This window comes from Giraffa tippelskirchi, chromosome 8 (genome assembly GCF_054371585.1).
Source record: "Giraffa tippelskirchi isolate mGirTip1 chromosome 8, T2T-mGirTip1v1.2.pri, whole genome shotgun sequence".
NCBI classification, from domain to species: Eukaryota; Metazoa; Chordata; class Mammalia; order Artiodactyla; family Giraffidae; genus Giraffa; species Giraffa tippelskirchi.
The window spans coordinates 28,311,311-28,336,467 of NC_137282.1; the positions used below are offsets into that span (position 1 = coordinate 28,311,311).

General features: G+C 40.8%; 2 protein-coding genes across 9 annotated transcripts in view; both read left to right on the forward strand.

The window, feature by feature from the left end:
• The window catches only part of PDLIM3 (PDZ and LIM domain 3), a 29,942-nt gene extending 26,097 nt beyond the window's left edge, over window positions 1-3,845 (forward strand). For all 4 annotated transcript variants that reach the window (XM_081521806.1, XM_081521805.1, XM_081521808.1 and 1 more), the window contains 2 exons: window positions 1,341-1,452; window positions 2,886-3,845. In XM_081521806.1, the coding sequence (XP_081377932.1) occupies window positions 1,341-1,452; window positions 2,886-3,075 (302 nt within the window). In that variant the 3' untranslated portion in view covers window positions 3,076-3,845. The remainder of the gene's footprint in view (window positions 1-1,340; window positions 1,453-2,885) is intronic.
• Window positions 3,846-11,704: 7,859 nt separating this feature from the next.
• On the forward strand, window positions 11,705-24,199 carry CCDC110 (coiled-coil domain containing 110). Of its 5 annotated transcripts, XM_081521747.1 has the most exons (9): window positions 11,705-11,779; window positions 12,111-12,215; window positions 14,327-14,435; window positions 19,110-19,165; window positions 19,598-19,663; window positions 20,812-20,922; window positions 21,018-21,077; window positions 21,751-23,836; window positions 24,126-24,199. In XM_081521747.1, the coding sequence occupies exons 5-9, from the start codon at window positions 19,661-19,663 to the stop codon at window positions 24,173-24,175; spliced, it is 2,310 nt and encodes a 769-aa protein (XP_081377873.1). In that variant the 5' UTR covers window positions 11,705-11,779; window positions 12,111-12,215; window positions 14,327-14,435; window positions 19,110-19,165; window positions 19,598-19,660; the 3' UTR covers window positions 24,176-24,199. The 5 variants fall into 5 exon arrangements, with proteins under 5 accessions (XP_081377873.1, XP_081377869.1, XP_081377870.1 ...); XM_081521743.1 differs by lacking the exon at window positions 14,327-14,435; XM_081521744.1 differs by lacking the exons at window positions 14,327-14,435; window positions 21,018-21,077.
• The last annotated feature ends 958 nt before the right edge of the window (window positions 24,200-25,157 follow it).

Here is a 25,157-nt window from a genome sequence, read left to right on the forward strand (position 1 = left end):
AGATTTCTCAGCCTCCCCCATATCCCAGGGTATCATAATCATCAATTTTTTTAGATAACACTAGAATTAACACTCACTATGTCCCAAATCCTGTGCCGAGCTGCTTTACACACGTAATTATTTAATCCTCACAATAACTCAGTGAAATAGGAGCTGTTTTTTTCCCTATTTAACAAAAGAGAAAATGAGGCATAGAGAGGGCAGATTTGCACAATGCCACACAGCCAGTAAGAAACAGAGTTGGGTCTCCAGCCCACTCCTGGAATCTTCCGAGTTCATACTCTCATCAATGATTTTCCATGTCCAAAAGATATATACTGTCCTTCAGAAGTTGCACAGAAATGCAAAATGCCCCATTAGTACAGCCATTATCAAAAAAAATGGGAAGTTAAGTGTTGGTGAGGATGTGGAGAAATGGGGACCCTTGTGCACTGCTGATGGGGAATGTGAAATGGTGCAGCCACTGGGAAAAACAGTATGGCGGTTCCTCAAAAAGTGAAATGTAGAATTGCCCTGGGATCCTGCAATTCCACTCCTAGATGTATACTCAGGAGAACTGAAAGCAGGGACTCAAACCAATACTTATGCACCAGCATCCACAGAAGCATTATTCTCAACAGCCAAAAGTTGGGAACAACCTAAATGTCTATTCACACATGAATGGAAAAACATAATGTGGTATATATCCATAAAGTACACTATTATTCAGCCTTAAAAGAGAATGACAATTCTGATATATGCTGCAACATGGATGAACCTTGAAAACATTCTGCTAAATGAAATAAGCCAGAGACATAGGGACAGATATTGCATGATTCCATTTTTATGAGGACCTTAGAATAATCCAGTCATAGCGACAGAAAGTATAATAGAGGTCACCAGGGTCTGGAAGGAGAGTAAAATACAGAGTTAATGTTTCCTGGTTACAGAGTTTCTGTTTTAGATGATGAAAAACTTCTAGAAATAGGTGTCAGTGACGGCTGCACAAAATTGTGACCATACTTAATGCTACTGAATTATACACTTAAAGTGGCGAAGATGGTCCATTTTATGCTATGTATACTTTACCACAATTTAAAAAAGAAAGATGCAAAATGTTCTCTTTTCCTTTGGGCATTTTGTAACAGCTCCCTACAACAACACCGGTTTTTAACTAATTTCGTTTTGTAAGGTCCTGTTTCAGAATAAATTATGCGTGAACGAATCCTGCTTCTTTCCAAATGATATTGTGGGTACAGCTAAGAATTCCTCAGGTTAAAGTGCACACCTTAAAATAGAAGCAAAGTATAAACCGTAGCCAGCTGCTCCCTGGCCATAAATGGAAACACTTTGTTTTTCAGATGACCGTCCTGCTGGAACTCGGAGTGTGAGGGCTCCAGTTACAAAAGTCCACGGCGGTGCTGGCAGCACACAGAAGATGCCATTCTGTGACAAATGCGGGAGTGGCATCGTGTAAGTTTCATTTTCAACCCCAAATTCACCATCAATCTTGGCGTCAGTTCCCTATTCCTTCTACTTTAAGAATCCAGAGATAGAAGAGACTTTAAGTTTGACGAAAAACAAATTTCTATTCAGTGAACTGAAATATAAATGTCCACAACATTCAGGGCAGTTTGACCAGAAATCCTTTAGGTGTACCCCCAAATTAGCATAGAGTGTGAGCTGGAAATCCTGACTTGTAATTTCAGGTATATGCTCATGAAAGGAAACTGCCCCAAAAGTATATCCTAAAAGTCATTTCTGAGAATCATGACTTCACTTCAAAAAGCCCTCCCTTTGTTGATGTATAGTCTTTGAATTTTTCCTTTTCTGTATAAATCCAGGGAAACAAATATGACAGTCATCCAGTTGTTCATTAAAAACACATTATCCTTAGTTAATTTCTTAAAGTTGCACAAATACTGAAATATGATTTTTAGACATACAGAAAGCTTCCATTTTAAGGGGCTTTATGTGTAAATAGCCACCCATGCTAGTTTCAGATCTTCAGGCGAACCAGATCATTTCAGTCCCTCCACCTCCTGGCCCATCGGGGCACGTCCTCCACCCCCTTTCCCTGTTCCCTTGTCACTAGCTCTCACAATGAGGAGCTATCAGTCCAGTCACCCAGGAGGCATCCCAGGAGGGCGGGGGAGGGAGATAAGCCCGTTTATAGCACAGAGGGGTCTGGGAGACAGAGAAGCAAACAGGACAGGGGCTGGGGGCAGAGAGGACCTCGTAACACACGACAGGTTGTGATGTTATCCAAAGTATTGGGTTGGCCAAAAAGTTCGTTTGGGTTTTTCCATATGCCGCAATGGACAAACCCAAAAGGATTTTTTTTGGCCAGTCCAACAATTGTTGCTCTGAAGTTGGAGTAAACTGTTTTAACAGTTTACTGTCGAAATGCAAGTGTACTCACCCATGGAAATTCAGTCTCTGCCCTTTGATGTATTCTGTGTTCCATAGAGTGAACGCTGGACTGCCAAGCTAGACAGTTTAAGCAGAGGGACTTTGGTTGTATAGACAACAACCTTGGTCACAATCCGATTCCTTTGCAGAGGATTATCTGCATCATCTCTCCTGCTTCCAAAGAAACAATGGGGAGAGATCATGAAGTAAGATCCTATCATTAATCTAAAAAAAAAGAAAAAGACTTGTTTGAAAAAAAAAAAAAATCTGAAAAATATTCACACGTGAACAACGGAGAGAAACCCGTGAAGATTTGTTGTGGTTGTCTTGGCTCTCCCTGGCAACTACATCAGTTCCACAGCTGTGCCCAGGTTTACAGCTATTGTTTCCTGAATGTGAGACACCTGCCTTATCTGTAGTGTTGTCTCCCTCTGGGTCATGTTGTTGGCTCTGTGTGTGTGTGTTTTCACAAGGGTCTCCTTTTTCCCCACCAGGGGTGCGGTTGTGAAGGCGCGGGACAAATACCGGCACCCGGAGTGCTTCGTTTGCGCCGACTGTAACCTCAACCTCAAACAGAAGGGCTACTTCTTCGTGGAGGGGGAGCTGTACTGCGAAACTCACGCCCGGGCCCGCACGAGGCCCCCGGAGGGCTACGACACGGTCACCCTTTATCCCAAAGCTTAAGCCTTAGGCAGAACGAGCACACATTCACCCACGCGCACCCACACAGGCTGGTGTTAATGGCTTCGGGCAGAAGTATAGCAAAGTGCTGACGCCAAATCTAGAACCAAGGTTTTAGACACTTGTATTTTTAGGAGAAGGAATGGGAAGTACATGCCTGCTCTAACAGAAACGTGAATTCAACTGTTTTGGGGGGGGCTTAGCAATAATTTAATGGCATTTAAAGCAATAATTTTTTCATGTCATTCTCCACAGTTTACATTCATAGTATTATGACCATCAAACATGTAAACATCAAGATATTTGGGGAGTCCAATTGTCTTTCCTTAACCAGCTGATTTTGCAATTCTAGTAAATACCAAATGACAATCGTGTATTCTAACAAAACCCGCAGTGTCTGTTATCTGTTTCAACAATTACAGTGCATGTCAGGGAGAAATTCTCTAGATCTCTCTAGTTTCATATTCAAACAGTCATACTGCTGGATGCAACATAACATAATAAATACATAAAATATTTTTAAAATATCTAACGAAGTGGCACTCGCTGAATTCAGATAAAATCAACATTCCAATGAGGGAGCCCGGTCCTGACTTGTCGTGTACATTGACAACTCAGGTATTTTAAGGAAAAAAATGTGGTTTCTTTAATTTTTATAACTCATTTGCTCTTTCTTATGAGCCCACAATTTCTGCTGATTGGAGGGGAAGTTTTAAATTTGCTAGTTAAAGGTGATATAGTCTCAGATTAAAACAGTTTCTGTTGCTTTGAAACAGTCTCTTTCATTTTAAATGTCTCTTTCAGATAAATATTCAAAGTTCAGACTCCATCAAGGCTAGTTCTTGATTCTCAAGGCTCACCACCACTATCTTCTCCTCCCAAAGATGGCACCTCCAAGAGGGGACATTCCGGGGACCCTCTGGGGAGGAAAGGGGCTGCTGCTCTCCTGGGGTCCTGCTCGTATTCTCTGCCGAAATTCCATGCTTCCACTTGTGCTGCTTTCTCAACATAGCTGGAACCAGGCAACAAACTCACCTTTACTACCACCTCCAGAAGTCTCAGCTCAGCTTTCCCTGGAGTCATGGTTTCCTTGCATCTCAGACACGAACCCCATCTGGCCCCTGGCTCAGCTCGGGCACCTTGCCCTTCACCATGATGGCGCCACGGCAATGCCCCTTGAGTTGCATGTCTTACCTACTTCCCAAGCTTGTCCCTGGGGACAAAGGAGAACTTACGAAACGGTCCTTTCCAAGTATAAACCATGGGAACCAGCAGGCTGGGGAGGTAGGGACTGTCTCAGGCCCTTGGTCTCACCCCCTTGTCACAAAGTCATGTCTACCCGGCTGCAGCTGTTGCCTCTGGGCCAGGAGCAAGGATTCTCCTACTGTCCCAGATGGAAACTAAGGCCCACATTGTGCTGCTCTGGGATTCTCCTAAACTTCTCTGATTATTCCTGACCTTGACCGGTCTGGGGTTTTGAACTAGTGACACAAGACAGAACACCTGCCCCGCCCCTCTGGGCCATTTGAGATAGAAACTGGAGCCCCTGCACCAAAACACAAATCTGTTCACAGAGCAATGCAAAGAAAATAGAAAACTGTGCGATCAAAGAAATGACTATTCAAACACATGACCTTTTTTGTTCAGATGTTATTTTTAATTTTTTTTTTTCTGGGAAGGATATAATCTTAAAAGTTTGGAAGCTGGAGAGCAAATGAGTGGGAACTGATTTAGGAAACCTGAGAAAGTTAAAATCCAAAGCAGCAATGGAGAAAACTGAAGACTCAGCCCAGAATCTTGAAAAGGCGAGGGAACTGATAACATAGGCATTTCTAGACTAGGGGATAAAGGTGGAGTTAACGATAAGGAGGGTCATGGACAAGCTGTTTGAGAAGCACTTAATCCCCACTGGGTCCCCTCTCTGCCCCTCCCTCACATACCCATAGCATTTCCTAGTAGAAGTTTGCCTGACATTATCTGGAGAAAGTAAAACAGCATCTCTGGAGTCAGGAAGCACAGTTGAGGGTACGTGTACCATTCTAAAAAGAAGTTAAATAAGAATGAAAGACTCATGAGAGGAAAAGTGTACATTAGACATTATGCTGTACGTTAATACATACTTTATGTTAGATATCAGACAGTATTTTCCTTAAAATTATATTTTATATATTTTGTAATGAAGTTCTTAAGTTCAGATGTTCAATAATGAGGAGAAAAAGTAGTACAGTTTGAAAAATAGTAGTAGCATAGCTCTAATCTGAAATTCAGGAGCCATATGGCTTAAAGCTGATAATTCAGTCTATGTGACTGAGGTTTGTAATTATTGTTGTTTAGTCACTAGGTCATGTCCAACTCTTTGCAATCCCATGGACTGTAGCCTATCAGGCTCCTCTATCTATGGGATTTCCCTGGCAAGAATACTGGAGTGAGTTGCCATTTCCTCCTCCAGGGGATCTTCCTCACCCAGGATCTAACTCCTGTCTCCCGCATTGCCAGGCAGATTCTTTACCCGGGAAGCCCCAGTGCTTACAAAGCAAATTCTCAAATGGCATGTTCATTATTTTTAATTAAAATTATTCTTTTGATGATTAAATCTAGAATTTGAACATAAAGATAAATTTATGACAGAATTAACCAATAGAAATGAATGCAATATAAAAATCATTTTAAAACATATAAAGTACAGGGTGAAAATAGCAATGTTAAAATGGAAACGAATTAAAACTTTTTAAAAAAGTAAACAAATAAGAAAGCAATATTTCTCCCTGTTCTAGCATTTTGTCTTTCAATAATGAATTCACACCTGGGCTTATATAGGAATTCATGCCACAAACAAAGAATGCCAACCAGTTCTTATTTAGCTCTCAGAATACTATACCTTCTGAGAAAACAGATTAGTCACTGTTTTTATGTTTATAAGCTTATTAAAACCAGCAATGATCAATGAAATCACCTCTGTTTAAGAACTCTAGGCTCATGATTAACTAAACTGCTCTTTTTTCAGAGTAAACCCAGGATAGGGTTGCTACACCCTCTACCAATGGGACAACAGTTTGAATAAAAAACAGTTCTGGTTATCACATACATTTGCACCTGTGTAAGCAAAGTAAAGTTAATGGCTAATATGATATTTAAACAGTTTATTTATCTCTACATAAGATAATCTAAAGTTTATCCATCACAGGAACATTCCAAGATAGGCAGGATGGAGCTTGTGGGTTCTTCTGCTAACAACCTGAGTTGCAAAAGTTTGTCAAGCCATCCTTTAAAAAGATTTGATTTTAGCCTTGAGAAACTACTACTTTATAACCATTACTGTTTATTACCATGTCATCATGGCCTGATGTCTTTTTCTAACTTACGCTGTGCCATATGAATCTTAAGCATAAAAAACAAAATTGGAGAAAGATTGAGGGCATTCAGATAATTCAAGCAAACAAACCATTTACTTGCTCTACATGAATATATCAAGATAATTGTCTTAAGCTTCTATTCATGTTGGAAAGCACTCAACAAATACTTAGTTGAGCACCTACCAAGTAAGAAATGTTGACACTGAACCCAACGAAATGGGTTTTTGAATACGTTAGCTATATTTACAAACTGACATTTTCAAGCTAGCTAGAATGCTTCATGTGATGAAGGTTAAAACAAAGCACCTATAAGAAGTGGTTGCTTTATCATGATTTCTTTCTTTCAAATTTTGTAGTAATATTATTCATCACGCTTCAGAAGAACATAAAATGATTATATACAAGTTGTTTCTGTGCCAAGGGCAAGAATATGTTGCAGAGTTTCAGACATACCTCTTATGAGATCAAATTCCCATTTTATCTCCTTTCCTGAAGTAGAGGGGATTGAAAAACACAACGTGTGAATTACCTATCATGTGTATATATGCCAAAGTGCACGTGTATCTGTGGTTCACTAAAGCACCAAGGTTATGCTACCAATGTTGCATGCAAGAGCCTGCTTTGTATACCATGATGCCTCACACAGGCGCACATGCTGTTCCGCCTACCCCTTCACACATCTGGGCTCCAGACGCTGCTGAGTTCCCGAGGCTTTCAGCCTTGACCCTTCCAGAACCCTGCTTCATGTCTCAAACCTTGTCACTCCTACTCACGAAGACGGTCCTTGATTCCAGTGCTTGTTCTGCCAGCCAATGGAAAAGACTAATTGCCACTAACAAGTACTATTAATTTTATACTGCCCCCTTCATGTCAAATATTTGTGTTTTGTTCTGGAGACAGTTCTTTAAACTTCAGAAAAAAAAAAAAAAGACTTCAAGGCTAGGAATTCTAGATATAGAAAAAAAAAGTTGGCAAGAGAACTTGAGGAATAGAGTAATGGACATGATCTGGACCAATAAGGACCAAGTCTCTCTCTCTCCTTTTTTTTTTGACTGTGCTAGGTCTTCATTGCTGCACATGGACTTTCTTTAGATGCTACAGGCGAGAGGGGACCACTCTATAGTTGTGGCCCATGGGCTTATTTGCCCCAAGGCATGTGGAATCTTCCTGGACCAGGGATCAAACCCATGTCCCTTGCATTGGCAGACGGATTCTTAACCACTGGACCACCAGGGAAGTCCGGACCAACAGTCTCTTTGACCTTGGGAAGGTTTGTCCCATCTGTAGAGATGATGATACTGAGCTTGGCTCTCTGACAGAGGCTGAAGCAATAGGGAATGCACTTTCTCTGAAACAAAGCACTGCCATTAGAAAAGGCTGTGTTTGTGAATCTTACAGAGGGTGCCTATTTTTCCCACTCAGTCTTTCTGTGTCATGGACTCTTCTCAGCCTGCAAGCATGCTCACATACTCTCCACCATGCTAAAACTCTCTCTTTCCCTTATATCTATTCCTTCCCAAGCTCCTTTTATATTCCTCTGTCTATCTCTTTAGTACAGGTAGATCAACTCCACTTTCTTAGTTTCCCCACTACACCACTATTTATAAGTCCTCTAAGGCAGCAATCAGCTTCCTAAGAGCCAAAGCTACTGGCTATTCTTAGTGAGTTGTGGGGTTCATTCTCCTATATAGATGAAATCAGGTTAAAATTAACTCTAGAAGATACCTAAAGATGGCTGTGGATTTGCATTTGCACAAAGTAGCCTTTGAGACGGTCCAGAAGTCATCCAAGATGTAAGTCGCCAGCACGTAGTTCCTCTGACCAAAGCACTAACCTTATAACAATTGCCCAAATTTGTCATGTCCCTTGTGACTCAGCTGTTAAAGAATTCGCCTGCAATGTGGGAGACCTGGGTTTGATCCCTGGGTTGGGAAGATCCCCTGGAGAAGAGAAAGGCTACCCATTCCAGTATTCTGGCCTGGAGAATTCCATGGACTATATAGTCCGTGGGGTCCCAAAGAGTCAAACACGACTGAGCGACTTTCACTCACTCACTCACTTGGTCACTTTTTCACACTACTATAGACCTCAGCTATGATTAATGATAGCCTTGTGATATCAGGTTTTTAAAATGATCTTCTGGAGCTAAAACCCCAGAAGTATTTTAGTCTGGTAATAAATTGCTAAGAATAGATTTGACTAGCTTGTTTTTGTGCAAGCTCTTGAATTTGTTCCAGATTCTTGATTCTGCAGCTGTTAGTCAACAGGTGAAAATGGATTCTGTAAGAAGAGCTACTATTTGAAGATTCTGAAATATTGTGACTCACAGATTAAAAAAACTGGCAGTACAGATTTTAATTCCAACCTTTAGCAATGAGCTTCACCATAAAAAATAAATAAACAAAGCAGACATTTTCACGGCAGTTTCTGGACTGACTGACATGTATGGCCAGAGAAGGCATATCCCCTGACAGAAAATTCTCCACTGTCCATCTGATATGAGGTCGAATGAAATACGAACAGTCTCACCATACTGAGAAAATAGTACAGGTGACATATGACACCATATCAGGGAAACAAAGTTTTAGTTATAACATTAATATTTATACCTCCTTTATACTTTTGTAAAATTTAGATGAAATGTTGTCCTATATCATAAAACTGTGATTTGCTATGGGTAAAAAAAAAATCAAAATAAACTGATTTGTGGCAAAACTAGGATTTCAGAATCAAGAAGTCTAGCACCGACCAGTTAAGAGAGTTTTTGAAAAGTTCCTAAACCTTCCCATGTTTCAGTTTTTCCCGTACAAATCTGGAAAATAACATTTTTCCATGAAATTCCACACTTTTCAACACCATGAAGTGTAAGCTAAGAATATTTCACCAAAAACTTAATTATTGGGGCAATAATTACTCTAGGGAGGTGAGCATCCCTCAGAGTAAGTGTTTTGATTCTAAACTTTGCTGGCCAATTTCAACCTTTAGGAAGTTAATCACTATACTAATGAAATCAACCTTCTCAATGTCACAGGCCCAAGAACTATGATAGGTGGGGCCACCAGTAATCAGATAAGACTTCCCTGGACATACATTCACAAATGCAATAAATACTCCCAAAAGTGACCAAATACGTCCACTTTGGGGGTGACAGTTTCTCTCCTTAACCATCCAGTTTCTCTCTCTCACCAAAGAACCTCTCTCTTGGTGTGAGGCTCTCACAAGGGGCCTCTTCTGAGGGGACACCATTCATATCGTAGACACTTTAATTAGTAAAGACATTTTTAAAATGTATTATAACTTTGTTGGCTCCAAAGATGGGATTGTTGTATATTAATGATAATGATTTTCTGACAAATAAATTATTTTTTTAAAGTTATTCTTTAGTTTACAAAAGAGAAATGAATTTTGTAATCAAATGATCTTGTTGACCTAACATCTAAAATCAACTGAACTTCTAAGTAAAAGAACTGCTGCTCTGACTGATGAATTGATTGGGAAGTATCTTAAAATTAGAGTAGACATCTACTGAAATTAGCACACTGGCCAACTTTGAGTTTTTGATACTATAGCTCTTATCATCTGCTTTTTATATCCTGTACTGAATGGTATGGCTGAATCATCCCATTTAAATCCACAAGTAATTTCTGTGTACACATCTGCCATCCTAACCCACAAACATTACACAGACAAATCAGCTATTGTAGAATATTACATTATGTTAATTATCACATTATTTGATATTAATATATAATGTAAAAATAAAATATTTTATAGTAATTTCTTATTTGTTATGGAAATTTGATTAGTATAGTGATTAACTTCCTAAAATGTAATGCTTTTTTATCTACATTATCCCTTCAAAATACTGAAATTTATTCAGAAGAGTAATTTGACAGATACATTGATGAAAACGTTTGCAGCTCTTCATAAAAAGTTAACTTTGTCACCATCAATCATCAGCGGAGAACCTAAGTTCTCAAAATTACAGTTTGTCAAAACTGTCTACAACACCACAAGAAAGACTGCCAAATCTTCCAAAGGCCATTTCTATAGGCTAGGAAACAAGAAATCTACAGCTAGTAAACAATGAAACTATGGTAAAGAATTCCATTTCAATGAAATCGAGTCACATAATTATTACATAATAAATTATTCCATCATGACTTGAAATTCCTTACTGTGACTTAAAATCTGGACTTTCAATTATTTCATATTCCATCTATAATGGCTGTTATCACAAAATAATAACATATACTCATTTAATAGTTTCACTTAAAGAGCTCCATTTTCTGATGGGCCAGGGTCAACCAGTCTTTACTTGAACAAGCCCCAGCTTCCAAGGCAACATCCATCTTTTACAAGTGGTTTACCCAGGTGCAAAGGAAATCAGCATGCTCTACAAACGAAGATTGGCGAGTCTGCGACAGCTCTAATGTGTACATTTCAACACACTGCTATTGTTAAGTTCATTATTGGAAATAGGGGTCTTCTTTTAACCGCAGCAAACAGATATCCCTTCACAATATTGATAGCTTAAGTCTAGGATAGTTTGAATCCCCAGTCGCTGAAACTGACCTGACAGATGGGTTGAAACAAGAGGAACAGAACAGAATAAAACAATGAAATGGCCATCAGAGAGATCAGAGAAGGCGGGGAGTTCCTAGGTGTCTGTGTCTCTCCAAACACCCCACTCTGTCCAAACAACTTCGGCTCAACAGTTGTTGCTTTAAGTCAGAGTCTGATCAATTTCTGGATGAGCGGGGAGACGCGGGGGACAGGGAGGGGGGCGCCCTAATGAGTTTGTAGCTGGATTTGGGGGGCACAGTGAAGGTGGGTGGAGAAGGAAATGGCAACCCACTCCAGTATTCTTGCCTAGAGAATCCCATAGACAGAGGAGCCTGGTGGACTGCTGTCCATGGGGTCGCACAGAGTCCGACACGACTGAAGCGACTTAGTATGCATGCATTGGAGAAGGAAATGGCAACCCACTCCAGTATTCTTGCCTGGAGAATCCCAGGGACAGAGGGGCCTGGTGAGCTGCCGTCTATGGGGTCGCACAGAGTCAGACACGACTGAAGCAACTTAGCAGCAGCAGCAGCGAAGGTGGGGGCCTTCCCACCACACGACCGTTGCAGGCGCCGCTCGGGCGGGGCGGGCGTTTGGGATCCGGCACCCCAGACCCCAGTGCGCATCTTCCTCCGCCCCACCCCCACGCGCACCCCCACTGCCCCTCGCGCGGTCCCCACCACTCCGTTGCCAAGCAACGAGATGCCCTGGCTAGAAGCAACCGAGCAGAATGCCTGGGAGAGGGAAGGCAGTTGGGAAAAGGCCTTGAGTAGCAGAAATGAGCCCGGGTAAGAGCCAGGCTGGGGTGGGGCTGGCCTTTGAGGGGGCGCCCTGGGAGGTGGACGGGTACTGGAGAGCGCCGCCTCCTCGACCCCGGCCTCTTCACCCCCAGAGCGAGTTGAGTCTGGGGTGCGGATCTGCAGGACGAGCCGCGCATCTCCACCGGCCGGGAGGAAGGCATCCCGGCGCCCGCCCCACCTCCGGCCCAGCGCGCCCTCCGGTGGCCGCTCAGCGCGCCCGCGCCCCGCATCCCCAGGCCTCGTCGCCCTCCTCCCCAGGCCTCGTCTCCCTCCTCCCGGCAAAGCCAAAAGGCCGAAGCCCAGTGCTGTTTTGTTACAGAAAAGCGTCTTGAGGAAGAGGATGAGGTTGACTGCGTCCTCCTTTCAGCATCCAAGATCCTAAATTCTTCTGAGGGGGTAAAGGAAAATGGTAGCAGTGAAACAGGTAAAAAAAAAAAAAAACCTCCCGGCCAAGCTCGGCCTGCAGTGATGCTTCTGCCTTTTTACTGTAATAAAACTACAATAAATGACGTAGCAACCAGTACGCCGCCTAAATCCCCAGCCCAACCTGTGTACTTCCGGTAACTGTTCGTCTGGTACTAACAGTAACTAACACGGAACATTTCCTTTGGGTCAAGTACTGCCCTGAGCACTTAAACGGATCAACTTAATCTTCACAACAACCTTATGAAGTAGGTACGACCGTTCTCCTCATATTACAGGTGAGGAAACTGAGTGAGGCACAGAGAGGTTAACTAACTCCCCAAGGTCACACAGCAAGTGATAGAGCCAGTATTCAGCAGGGTAGCTGCAAATGGCCAGGCCTTAACACACCTGCTACACTATACTGCTTCTCTGAATGTCAAATAAGAAATTGCTGAGTTTTCTGGCAATCACTAAAAAGATACCGATTCTTTCCAAAAGAACTGTTTTTATAGTAAATATCTGCGGACTACTGGAAGGGTGTATAGTGAGGGTGTTTGAAATAATTAAAGAGCTGCAGTTTTCAAGCTCCATATAAAGCATGAATAAGGTGTGCGGGGGAGCATCTGAGCATACTGAAGTTGGAGTCTGGCTTCCTCCGGAGAGGCTGGAGGAGGCTCCAGGGCTCTCAGAGGAGCCTGGTGTTCATGAGAGCTGTCAGGGGAGGCGCAGAGTGCTGGGGGCGGGAGGCCGTCTCTAAACTGATGAGCCACGTTCGGATCTACAGTTGCCCCTAAGCCACACGGGACACGTGGGCCATCCCCCAGCAGAGGAGCTGGGAGAAGTAACCGGAGATCTGAGGTCAGGACAGGTTTGTCCACCTTCAGAAACCAGAGACCTTCACAAAGGCTTTGTCAAGGGCTCTGAAAACAGGGCTGGCGCAGCCACGCCCCTGTAGACAAAGACAACGGGATGCCCGTGACCACCAGGATAAGCCATACCTCCGTGGCCCCCACAGCGACAGTGGGCTGACCTGCCCCCTCTCCGCTCTTCTGAGCACCGCCCATCTTCTGGGGGGAGGCCAGGCAGGCACCCCTGTGCAATAGGGGTGGCGGGGTGGGGTTCCGGAAGCCCTGACCCAGGAAGTCCTCACAGACAGTTCAGATAGCTTCACACCGCAGGGAGAGCGTTTAAGGTCAGAAGAGACTGAGGGACTAGAATTTGGCAAGACTGTGCGTTCTCTAACGTGAGCGAGATGTAAGGCTCTGGAGGAAAATGCCAGCGTTCACAGAAAATGACGTTACATACAAAATAGCACATAGGCTTGGCTGAGAGATCCTGTCTTTCTTGCTAGAGCGTGGTGGGTATAAGGGCAGGGGCTCAATCAGTGAGAGGTATTCTAAGTCAAGCGTGATGAAGGATAGCAGGGATCTTCTGCCTACAGCTAAAGACGAAACTCGGACGTGTGACCCTGTGCCCTGCCCTCTTTCTATTCTCTTAACTACACTTCATCATCACCAAGCGGTGGGTTCTTTGGGTACTGACCAACAGAACATTAATGTGATTTGCATAAATAACACCGAATTACAATGCCCCGTAATAGTTCTCAGGTCTCTGATTTTAAGTAGTTAATACATGAAGTGGTGGAGTATACAGGATGTCAGAGGTGGGTGGGGAGTGGGCAATTTTATTTCAAATAGGACAGGAGGAGACTTCATTAGCAGATGACATCTGAGCAAAGGCCTGAAGGAGGTCAAGGAGTCGTCAGTGCAGATTTTTGGGGAAAGAACATTCCAGGAAGAGAGGACAGCAGCTTCAAGGGCTCTGAGGTGGGAGGAGGCCTGGTATGTTTGAGGAATAGCTAGTGACGGGGCAGAATGAGCGGGGAGGAGGAGGAGGAGGATGGCAGGAGGGTTCAGAGAGGAAACTGGGCTTTGCAGTTCCATGCACGATGAGAGGGCTTGTTCTGAGCAAACCAGGAAGCAGTGGAGAACTGGAGCAGTCATCCCTGCTCTCCATCTCAATTAGAAATTTTAAATTTACCAAACTGTCATCATATTGATAACATCCTTGCTGCTACGGTAATATCAGTAACATTTTCTTGTATTTACTGTATGCCATGCACTGTGTAAGGCTTTGCCTAGAAACTAGACACTGATCCCTCATGGCGAGCGTCTGGTGGAGTCAGGATTCCAGCCCAGGCAGCCTGGCTGCAGAGCTCCCGGGACAGTGCCTTATGCAGGTACATACCATCCCCTGTGTCCTACTTTTCCCCGTAGGACTTACTCCCGTCCTGCACACTCTATCCTCTGTGCCCCTCACTAGAAGGGAAGCTTCATACGGGCAGAGATGTTGCATGTTTTGTTCAACTCTAAGATCGCCAGCACCTTGGACAGTACTTGATATATAGCAGGTGTTTAAAAACACCAGGACTTCCCTGGTGGCTCAGAGGTTAAAGCGTCTGCCTCCAATGCGGGAGACCTGGGTTCGATCCCTGGGTCAGGAAGATCCTCTGGAGAAGGAAATGGCAAACCACTCCAGTATTCTTGCCTGGAGAATCCCATGGACGGAGGAGCCTGGCAGGCTACAGTCCACGGGGTCGCAAAGAGTCGGACACGACTGAGCGACTTTCCTTTCCTTTAAAAACAGTTGTTGCATGAATGCATGAAGGCTTGGATAGAGCAGCTCACAAGGCTTCAGAAAACAATTTCTTCCAGGAGTGAGTGGGAATTTCCACAGCAAAACTCAGTGTTTGAACCTGAGAATTAAAAAAGCTTCAATTACAGAGTATCTAACATCACACATAGAATTATTACCACATCACATTTTTAAAATTCATTTGTTCTCCCTGCTCCGTTAGCTACAGCTATGTCCTTAAAAGTTTCTCTATACATTGAATGGGCTGCCCTGGTGACTCAGTGGTAAAGAATCCACCTGACAATGCAGGAGACTTGGGTTTGATTCCTTGGTGGGGAAGATGCCCTGGAGAAGGAAATGGCAACCCACTGCAGTTTTTTGCCTGGGAAATCCCATGCACAGAGGAGCCTGGCGGGCTAGAGTCCAAGGGGTCAGACATAATTTAGCAACTAAACAACAAAAAGACATCTATTATGACATAAGCTCCTTTAGACTTTAGAACAAATTCCCCATATCTTTGCCTAAATTACCTCAAAAGGCATCCTGTTGCAAACTATCTTGTTTTTAAATTCTGACATTTAAATATGCAACAGATAGAGCATTTAAGTTGGATATAATCTGAATACTATTTCTTGCAATCTGAATAGAGATTAAGTCTCTTGAGGACTGACACCACATCCTCTACTTAGTCTAAATACTTCCCAACATTGTATGTTTAGCAAGGACTTAACAAACGGTGACGTGTGATTCTGTTCCTTCTCCTGTGGTTCATTCATAACTTCTCTTCCAATTCTAGAATCACAAAATTCTATGCAGTTCTTTAAGTATTGATGAATTTTAAAATTATCTTCCCATTGGGAGTAAGGAGCAGCCAATGTCTCTGAAATTCATAAGAAAAATAAAAAGTTCTTTTGATAGCTTTTTAATATAAATGACTCTCTCTGCCTACCCTGTATCTTCACTGAATCATCAGAACTTTGCTGGAGAAAAACATTCACTTCTGAGTCATACTGTGGATCTCAATGCTATTTGGAAAAGTTACTTTATTTCCCCAGAAAACACTTTATCAAGCCCTCTCCAAGATAACTGTTTCACTTTTCTTGTTTCATGAAATCTCCAGCACCTCTCACCACTACTTCTCAATGGGCAACATGATCTCATACTGTATGAAAAAATTAGAAGCAGTCAGACCCAAACACCCTGACCCTCAACCTTAAATTCTGCTAAGCTACCTGGCTGTGTCCTATATTCTCTGCTGCCCCCACTTCCATGGAAGGATTGTCCCTGCTCCATCACAGGCCATTTCCTCCAGATAGTATCTCTCCTGGAATCCTGTAGTTCTTAACTTTGGCCTCATTCTCCAGAATTATTCTTCTCCATTTCCACTACATGATTTCCATAGCAAGCAGGTAGATTAGACTCTCTCAAGTTAAAAACATTCTTGGACCTTCATATCTCTTTCCCAAATGCCCGTCCCTACCAGGCACCTTATCCACTGCCATGGTAAAACCAGAAAATGCTGCCTATATATATCCAATGCCACAAGCCTCCACCTTCCACAGAACGAGACGGAGGGAGGGAGGTCCAGGTAGAAGCTGTCTAGAAAGCCCATGGTCTTTCCTGAAGATCTTCATTCGCTATATCTCTTGATCAAGTCTTTGGATTTCTTTTTGCCCCACATTTCTTCCTCCATTTTAGCAAAAGGAGTCCTTATATTTAGCCCTAAACTTGCAAGTCCTAACAAGACAAAGGAAATCTGTGCAGAAAAGGGAGGCTGTTGCTGCAGGTGCAGGAAGAGATAAAATTGTGAATAGGAAATCCATTAAGAATAAAGCTAAAGGCTGGGAATATTTACAGCAATACTATCTTATCTTTGGGTTTAAATAGTTTTGTGAGAATTATAGTTACAGAACAAAGTGTGAACACCGTGAAACGTGAAAATAATATTACTATCAAACATCATGGCAACTGGGGAGCAGATGTGAGAGGAAAGATGAGGCCAATTTTTTCATCATTTACTCCCTTTTTTGGCATGGATGGAGTAAATCAACACTGAATATTCACATCAGAAATATGTTATTTGCAGGTGGCTTCTTTACCTGCTGAGCCATCAGGGAAGCCCCACTTAAAACATAAAATTTCCAATCTCTTAATCCATTTCATGACCCATTTCCAATATTTTAGAGGGCTCTCATAGGAAATAATCTCTCATGTAGTGAGTAAAATTCTGAATACTAGCAATAAATTTGACTATTTGCAGTTTTCTTTATCAAATATGTCTAATATTATATTTAAAAGTAGAACTCATAATATGATCCCATTGATTGAAAATCATTCGTTTTTTTCCACATATGTGTCTAGGGAGCTGACTAAAGAGTGGGTACTAAAAGTTTTGTTGTTGTTGTTTTTCAGTCGCTGAGTTGTGTCTGACTCTTTGTGACCCCACGGACTGCAGTACACCAGGTTTCCCTGTCCTTCACTGCCTCCTGGAGTTTGCTCAAACTCATGTCCATTGAGTCAGTGATGCTATCTAACCATCTCATCCTCTGTCACCCCCTTCTCTTCCTGCCCTTAATCTTTTCCAGCATCAGGGTCTTTTCCAATGAGTCGGCTCTTTGCATCAGGTGACCAAAGTATTGGAGCTTCAGCTTTAGCATCAGTCCTTCCGATGAATATTCAGGGTTGATTTCCTTTAGGATTGACTGGTTTGAGCTCCTTGCTGTCCAAGGGACTCTCAAAAATCTTCTCCAACACCACAGTTTGAAAGCATCAGTTTTTCAGTGCTCAGTCTTCTTTATGGTCCAACTCTCTCATTCGCACATGACTACTGGAAAAACCATACATAGCTTTGACTATACGGACCTTTGTCGGCAAAGTGATGCCTCTGCTTTTAATATACTGTCTAGGTGTGTCATAGCTTTCCTTCCAAGGAGCAGCATCTTTAATTCTGGATGTTGGGAGTCTAGGTGATATATTCTTTTTTCATTTGCATTTTGATCTATTAACATTTGAGTTCATCGAAAGAGGTTATTTTATTTTATTTTTATTTTTAAATTAATTTATTTTAATTGGAGGCTAATTACTTTACAATATTGTAGTGGTTATTTTAGAGTTTGAAAAACTTTGGGATGCCTTACAGGACTGGTCCAGATCTTAACTTGAGTTCCTTTTTCTCTCTGAGACGAACATTTCTGACTACCATTTATTCCCAGTAAGATGCAAAGCTGAGCAGTAACCAGATGGACTCACTGTCCATCCTTGCCCTGTGATGAAGGTGGGATTTTTCAGTTGGCCAAATGACTCCAGGTTGTGAACCAGAGCTGCTCTCTTGATGATAAGGGCCAGATTGGGACGGGATGGGAAGGAAGATGCTTTGCAACCAGATTCTATAACATCTGGCAGAATTCCATTCCAAAGGAGATATGCTGAACTCTTTAGAAACCCTGTCTTAAACATCAGAAATTGCCAGCCTAGGGGGAACATTCTAACATAACTCTCATTTCATTCAGGACATGTTTTTAATTTTTTTAAATAAAAATTTTGCATATATCACGAAATTTGCAAACATTATGTAGTCTCTCCCTTACTGCAGATCTGTGATATGTTTTTTAGGCAGGAGGAGAAGGGGACGACAGAGGATGAGATGGTTGGATGGCATCACCGACTCAATGGACATGGGTTTGGGTGGACTCCGGGAGTTGGTGATGGATAGAGAGGCCTGGTGTGCTGCAATTATGGGGTCGCAAAGAGTCGGACATGACTGAGTGACTGAACTGAACACAGATCTTTATAGCACTTTGCTTAAGAACGTGACAAGTCCTATGTTCTATTAATCCAAACTGTTTTCCAGATTAAGGAAGAAAAACATCACATGGCTGTTTCATAAACACTGAGACCTATATAGTACTTTGCCAAGGGTCTCCCATCATATGAGAATTGTTCATTTTTATACCAAAAAATATATAGTTTATATTCTTGAAACAAAGATATCTAAGTTTCAGAGTATTCTAAGTTTGGTGTTACAAGTTAATGATTTATTATGAAAGTAAAATCACTGTTACAACCTCAAGTAGGTGCAGTATTTTAAGTCGGATGAAAATTATTTCTTAATTCATTATACAGGTAGCACTGGGTTTATCCTAATGTGAACACCAGTAATCTCATTATCTCTCTGCCTCACCAACCAAGAAAGCTAAGAGACTGCTTTCCATTAACATTGTTTAAAAATAACAATGCAATGAAGAATTAAATCACATCATTTTTCAATTTTACTTTTTAGAACACGGCTGTGTATCAGAATCAGAAAATCAAATCCAACCACAATCAGCACTGAAAGTGAGTATATTTCATTTTATTTTCTCAGAAAACCTGTGTAAAGTCTGAGCTTTCTCAGAATACTTGAGAATGAGCAAGAATGATTAAGAATGTAAGCTAGCCACCTGACCCTCCACATGATCCCTGTAATAGGCAACTTTGGGGGATTTTTTTTTTAATTCTAACAAAGTGTGCATTCATGCGTGCTAAGTCGCTTCAGTCGTGTCTGACTCTGTGCATCCCCATGTAGCCTGATAGGCTCTTCTGTCCATGGGATTCTCCAGGCAAGAATACTGGAGTGGGTTGTCATGCGCTTCTCTAGGGGATCTTCCTGACCCAGGTCTCCTGCACTGCAGGCAGATTCTTTACCATCTGGGCCACTAGGGAATCCCATAGCAAAGTGTATGTTCACCCACAGATGTTTAATTGCATCCTTGTATAACTCTGTTATAGGCCCTTCAGCAACAACTGGAATCATTTCAGGCTCTCCGAATACAGACTCTGCAAAATGTTAGCATGGTAGGTTTCCTTTCATTTACATAGAAAATATCCAAACTGAGGACACCATCATACATGTCTAAGCTGACAACCCCTAGCCAATTGATTACTTGAAAATAAATGTAATAAAATGGAGCTGCAATCTATTCTAGACCCCAAATTTGGAGGAAACCACATTGTTATACCTGTATTTAAAAAAAAAAGTGTGTTTAAACTGCTACCTATATACAGTCTACAAATAGGGACTCTCGCCATAAGTGATACAAAATCTAACTCAAAATAAGGGGAAAGTGCACCTTGTTAACTCTGGTAGTGAAAACCCCAGGGAAAGTGCACTTGGGGATGGCTTTATCCATATGATCATGACTACATCATCTGAGAACCAGCCTCACTCCTTGTCATGCTGCTGCTTTTGACAGTATCGGATTCTCAGACTCCAGGTGGTAGGCAAAAGGGTTGCTAAAAGTTCTGGCCTTTATCTGTCCAGACTCCAGTTAGAGAAGAGACTAGGCTTTTCTCTCTTAGCAGTTTGTCCTGATTGTGATGGCCCCACATGCATTCTTGAAAGCAGTCCCGGTTCAGAGGGAGGCAACGCTCTGACTGGTCACATGCTTGCCCCTTGGAGCTGGAGGTGGGCTCTCTACCACCGCCAAAGGCACAGGGACTTTATCCAGAAGAAACAAGGAGTAGTGTTAACGGGATAGGGTGTGGATACTGGAGGTACAGAACACAACACATACAACTAGAGGCCCTATATAAACTTCATCCGATATTCCTGTGCTAGAAGCAAGCGTGGGGAAACGGGAAGAGAAGATAAGACCCTCCTGAGGCTGACACAACAGATTCCATTCTGATGACAGAGATCAAGGATCTCTGATTATTCAACAATGTAAAAATCAAACCTCTAAAGTTATTTTAATTTAGAAGATTTTACTTTCCTCAATTAAGTCTTTCTAATTTTATAATCACATAGTAAAGGCATACTTTTCTTAAAGATTCCTTCAATGACAGAGATTACAATAAGTTAAATTTAATTTATATTTTATATGATGGCCAATAATTTTTATGTGTAGGAAATTTAAAGATATCTTTTAATTATAATATCTATTATTCTTGTACATTCATAAGTTTATAAATCAAGGTCTGACATTCTTATTTGTCTTTAAAAGGTACAGTCTGAAATCAGTGAAATATTGAACAAAAGTATTATTGAAGTAGAAAACCCACAATTTAGCCCAGAAAAAATTCTAGTATTCGGCACACGCAATGAAACGGCTTTGGTATGTTATTCAACATAAAATCATTTCTACATTTAGGTACTTCAGAAATGTTACAACTTTTGATCTTTATCTTTACATTCTCCTCTTCTTCACAGGGTGACTGGATTGTCAGAGGTGAAAATAAGGAAACTCCTGTTCTGAAAACCCTAAAAGATGTATGTTTACCTCCTCCATACTTGTACAATTTTCTTGTTTCTCTTAGAAGAGCGTATGAGGGACATTTGACAGATATCTAACGATTCCCAAGTAAACTGAAATACAAGGCAGCTTTCATAGCCTTTCTATCCACTTAAGAGTTCTCCCACTTTTAGGATTGGCTTAGACCTAGAGTGAATTCTCTAGAACAGGTCCAAACCAGAGTCACTGTGTCTCCACTTATTAGAACTCACATTTCCAGAACAGTCACAGCCCTAGATACACTTGAAACTAGGAAGACAAGCTAAGGTTGACATAGAGTAGGAATGAAAATTTTCATTTTCTTTAAACTTCCCTTTGAACTATGGCTTCTCTCTTCCCCATCAATGTATGATGGTCTCTTGAGAAATGCTGGATTTCTATTTCTGAAATTGAGGGGTTAGCCCTGCTATCTCACTACTTAAGGAAATAAGTATAACTTCTAAGCAAACTGAATACCAGAGTTACAGACCTCAAAATAAAGGTAGGTTTTCCTGCAGAAAATGAATCATACTTGTTAGGCTTCTCTGTTGCAGAAATGGATAAAATGTTCATTCTGGTTGTAAAAATATATTCTCCCCAAAATATTGTCTTAATTTGTTGGTCATGTAGCAAATGATAGTACATTTATAGTGTGATTCTTATTTTTACTAGCCTATAGAGAATCAAGAAGAAACCCTTTCTACAGAGAAAATTCATCATTTTGAGGATTCCAGGATTCTTCATTCAGCAGAAGAAAAATTCAGTAGTGATAGTATTGATAGTCTCCCTCAAAGTATAGATGTTCCATGCCAGATACATTTCAAGGACATATTAACTCTGAGAACTTCGACAAATAATTCCGCTTCAGAAAATTCTGACAGGTTGAAGAACTATAATAATTTTTATAATTTTCTACCTAATGCACCTCAAAATGGGATGTCTCAAGCTGAGACGCTAATTCTGGATAAGTCCAGAATGACAATGCCTTTTCTCAAGAATGGATTTTGTGAAAATTTAGATGATATTTGCCATTCCATCAAACAAATGAAGGAAGAGCTTCAAAAGTCACAAAATAGGGAACTGGCACTAACAAATGAACTGCAGACTTTAAAAGCTGTTCCAAGGCATGGGAATTATGACCTGCCCCCCATTCACAAGGAAAAAAACAAGTTTATTAAGGAAGAAAATATTGAAAGTAACTTAAATGAAGATATAAAATCAAAGAGAATTTTGGAATTAGAGGCATTAGTAATCAAATTGCTCCCACTTAGGGAAACAGTGTCAAAATTCCATGTGAATTTTTGTAGGAAATGTAAAAAATTATCTAGGAGTGAAATACACAGGGGAAAAAGGAATGAGAAAAACAATAAAGAAATTCCCATCACTGACAAGAATATTGCAGATTTAAAACTCCATTCCAGAGTCCCGAGACATACATTGGCATTCTTTAACCCAACAAAATATGAAATGAAAGACAAAGAAAAACAACCAATTACAGTAAAACAAGGATCAATAATATTTGAAAATGAGAAAACATCCAAAGTCAATTCTGTTACTGAGCAATGTGTAGCAAAAATTCAGTACTTACAGAATTACTTGAAAGAATCTATGCAAATACAGAAAAAAGTAATGAAACTAGAGAATGAAAACCTAACCCTTAAAACAAAAATTAAACCTCTTGTCTTTACCACACAATCTCTGATACAGAAAATTGAAATGTATGAAAAGCAACTTAAGACACTGGTTGAAGAAAAGAATATAATCCAGTCCAAGTTAACTAAAACAGAAGAAGATGGCAAAGAATGTCTTAAAGAATTGAAAAAAATAGTTAGTAACTATAATGTTCTCCAAGGACAAAATAAAACCCTCGAGGAAAAAAATAGTCAGCTTTCTTTGGAGAATCAACAAATAATAGAAACATTAGATCAACTAAAAAGTAAAGAACACAAAACTCAAAGTGATATGGCCATTGTCAATAATGAAAATAAACGATTGAGCATAGAAATGGAATCAATGAAAACAAATATTCTATTGATACAAGAGGAAAAAGAAATGTTAGAGAAAAAAACACATCAGCTTCTAAAGGAAAAAGGTACACTGGAAAATGAACTGAAAGAAAACCACCTAGAGACCGCGCAGCTAAAAGAGAAAGAAAGATTGGCAAAAATCGAACAAGAGACACTTCTTCAAATAGTGGAAACAGTTAAAAATGAAAAGCTTGATCTTGAAACAGCCTTACAAGAATCTACTGCTGCGAGAGAGATGATGGCAAGAGAAATTGAAGATATTCAAACATACCAATCTACCGCGGAAGAGAATTTTCTGCAAGAAATAAAAAATGCAAAGTCAGAAGCAAGTATTTATAAGAATAGTTTGTCAGAAATGGGCAATGAATGTGAACTGTTATCAAAAATGATAATGGAAATTAAGACTGATAATCAGCTTCTAAAAGAAGAACTGAAAAAACGGAGTCAAGAAAGTGTAAAATTTGAAAATAGCATCAGTAGACTTGAGGAAGACAAAATACTCTTAGAAAACTACGTAAGAAGTATAGAGAATGAAAGGGACACCTTGGAATTTGAGATGCGGAATCTTCAAAGAGAATATTCAAATCTAAGTGAAAAAATCTGCAGTCACCATACTGACCTCTCAAAAATGGGTCACGTTTCAAGGAAAGAGAAATTTCATTTTGATATCTATGATATTTATGAAGATACCTCTAGTCCTGGGTGTAGGCCTTTAGCCGTTGGTTTAAAAGGTATGTATATCCTGGTGGATTCGTAGAAATGTGTTTAAGATTTCTTTTGTCTATCATGCATTAGCCAGAGGACAGTAATAAGGAGGTGAACACTATTTTTGTAAGATTTGTATCCAATTCATTACATAGTGGAATTACTTATAGATTTTGGTTATTTTATTTATCTATTTCTATATATTGTATATGGCTAAAGCAACTTTGGTAGCAAGTAGGAAATTTTTTTTAATTATTATTTTTCCACAGTACTCTTAGCAGTCCCGTCTTTTCAAAAATTCTTTTTTTTCCCCAGGAACTCCGAGTAAACTGCATCAACTGCTTCCATCCAAGACATGTAAATAAATTTCTGAAAACAACATTTCAAAATCTTTCATCTGGGTAGTTTTTTCAACAAAAAGTTTTAAATTTACCTCCACATATGATCACGGTTACCTTATAATTGATTGGGCTAGTTTTTAATTAGAAATTGGAATTAGGTATATATTCTCATGCTGTCAAGAACTATAAATACCTTGAGACTTTATCCGTTTGCAAGCTAATGTGTTAGCCTGACACAGTGTCATGGGTTCCAGTGGAAGACATTGAGAATCCTGGATCAGAGACAAAGGAGCTGGTTACTCACAGCAACAGAAGTAGGCAGAGTAACAGCACTTTCCCATGGGTTCTCCCAATTCCTACAGGCAACATGACAAAAGTCACACAGTGGTTATTACAAGAAAAAACTCTGAGCTTTTCCTCTAAATACAATAACAGGTCAAATAGCCATTTTAATGTCTTTATTTGCTAATTCCATCTTCTCTACCATTATGGGGTTTATCTCTATTATGATTTTTCTCCCGGTTGTGGGTTACCTTTTCCTGCTTCCTGGCATGTCTAGTAGTTGTGTTTTGTTTTTGTTTTAAACTGGAAGATGGATTTTTTTTTTTTTTAATAACTGCATTTACTTGTTTATTTTTGGCTGTGCTGGGTCTTTGTTGCTGCGCAGGCTTTTCTCTAGCTGCAGTGCACAGGCAACTCGAGCCTGTAGGTTTCAGTAGTTGCTGCTCGCGGGCTCCAGGGCACAGGCTCAGAAGTTGTGATGTACACAGGCTTAGTAGCTCCATGGAAGATCCACGAGATCTTCCCGGATCAGAGCATGAAACTGTGTCTCCTGTATTGCCAGGTGGATTCTTCACCACTGAGCCACCAGTGAAACCCAGATTTTTGTGAATTTTACATTGTTGATCGTCTGAATTTGGGGCCTTCCTTTACAGATTGTTGGAACTGGTTGTGCTTATTTCTCTTTCAGTCAGATCCTTTTGAGCCCATTTTTTTTAAACTTTCG

Coding starts and splice junctions, on each gene's coding strand:
- CCDC110 (XM_081521743.1), top strand. Junction 12,216..19,109: donor AAATGGTAGCAGTGAAACAG/GTAAAAAAAAAA, acceptor TTTACTTTTTAG/AACACGGCTGTGTATCAGAA. Junction 23,837..24,125: donor TTTAGCCGTTGGTTTAAAAG/GTATGTATATCC, acceptor TTTTTTCCCCAG/GAACTCCGAGTAAACTGCAT.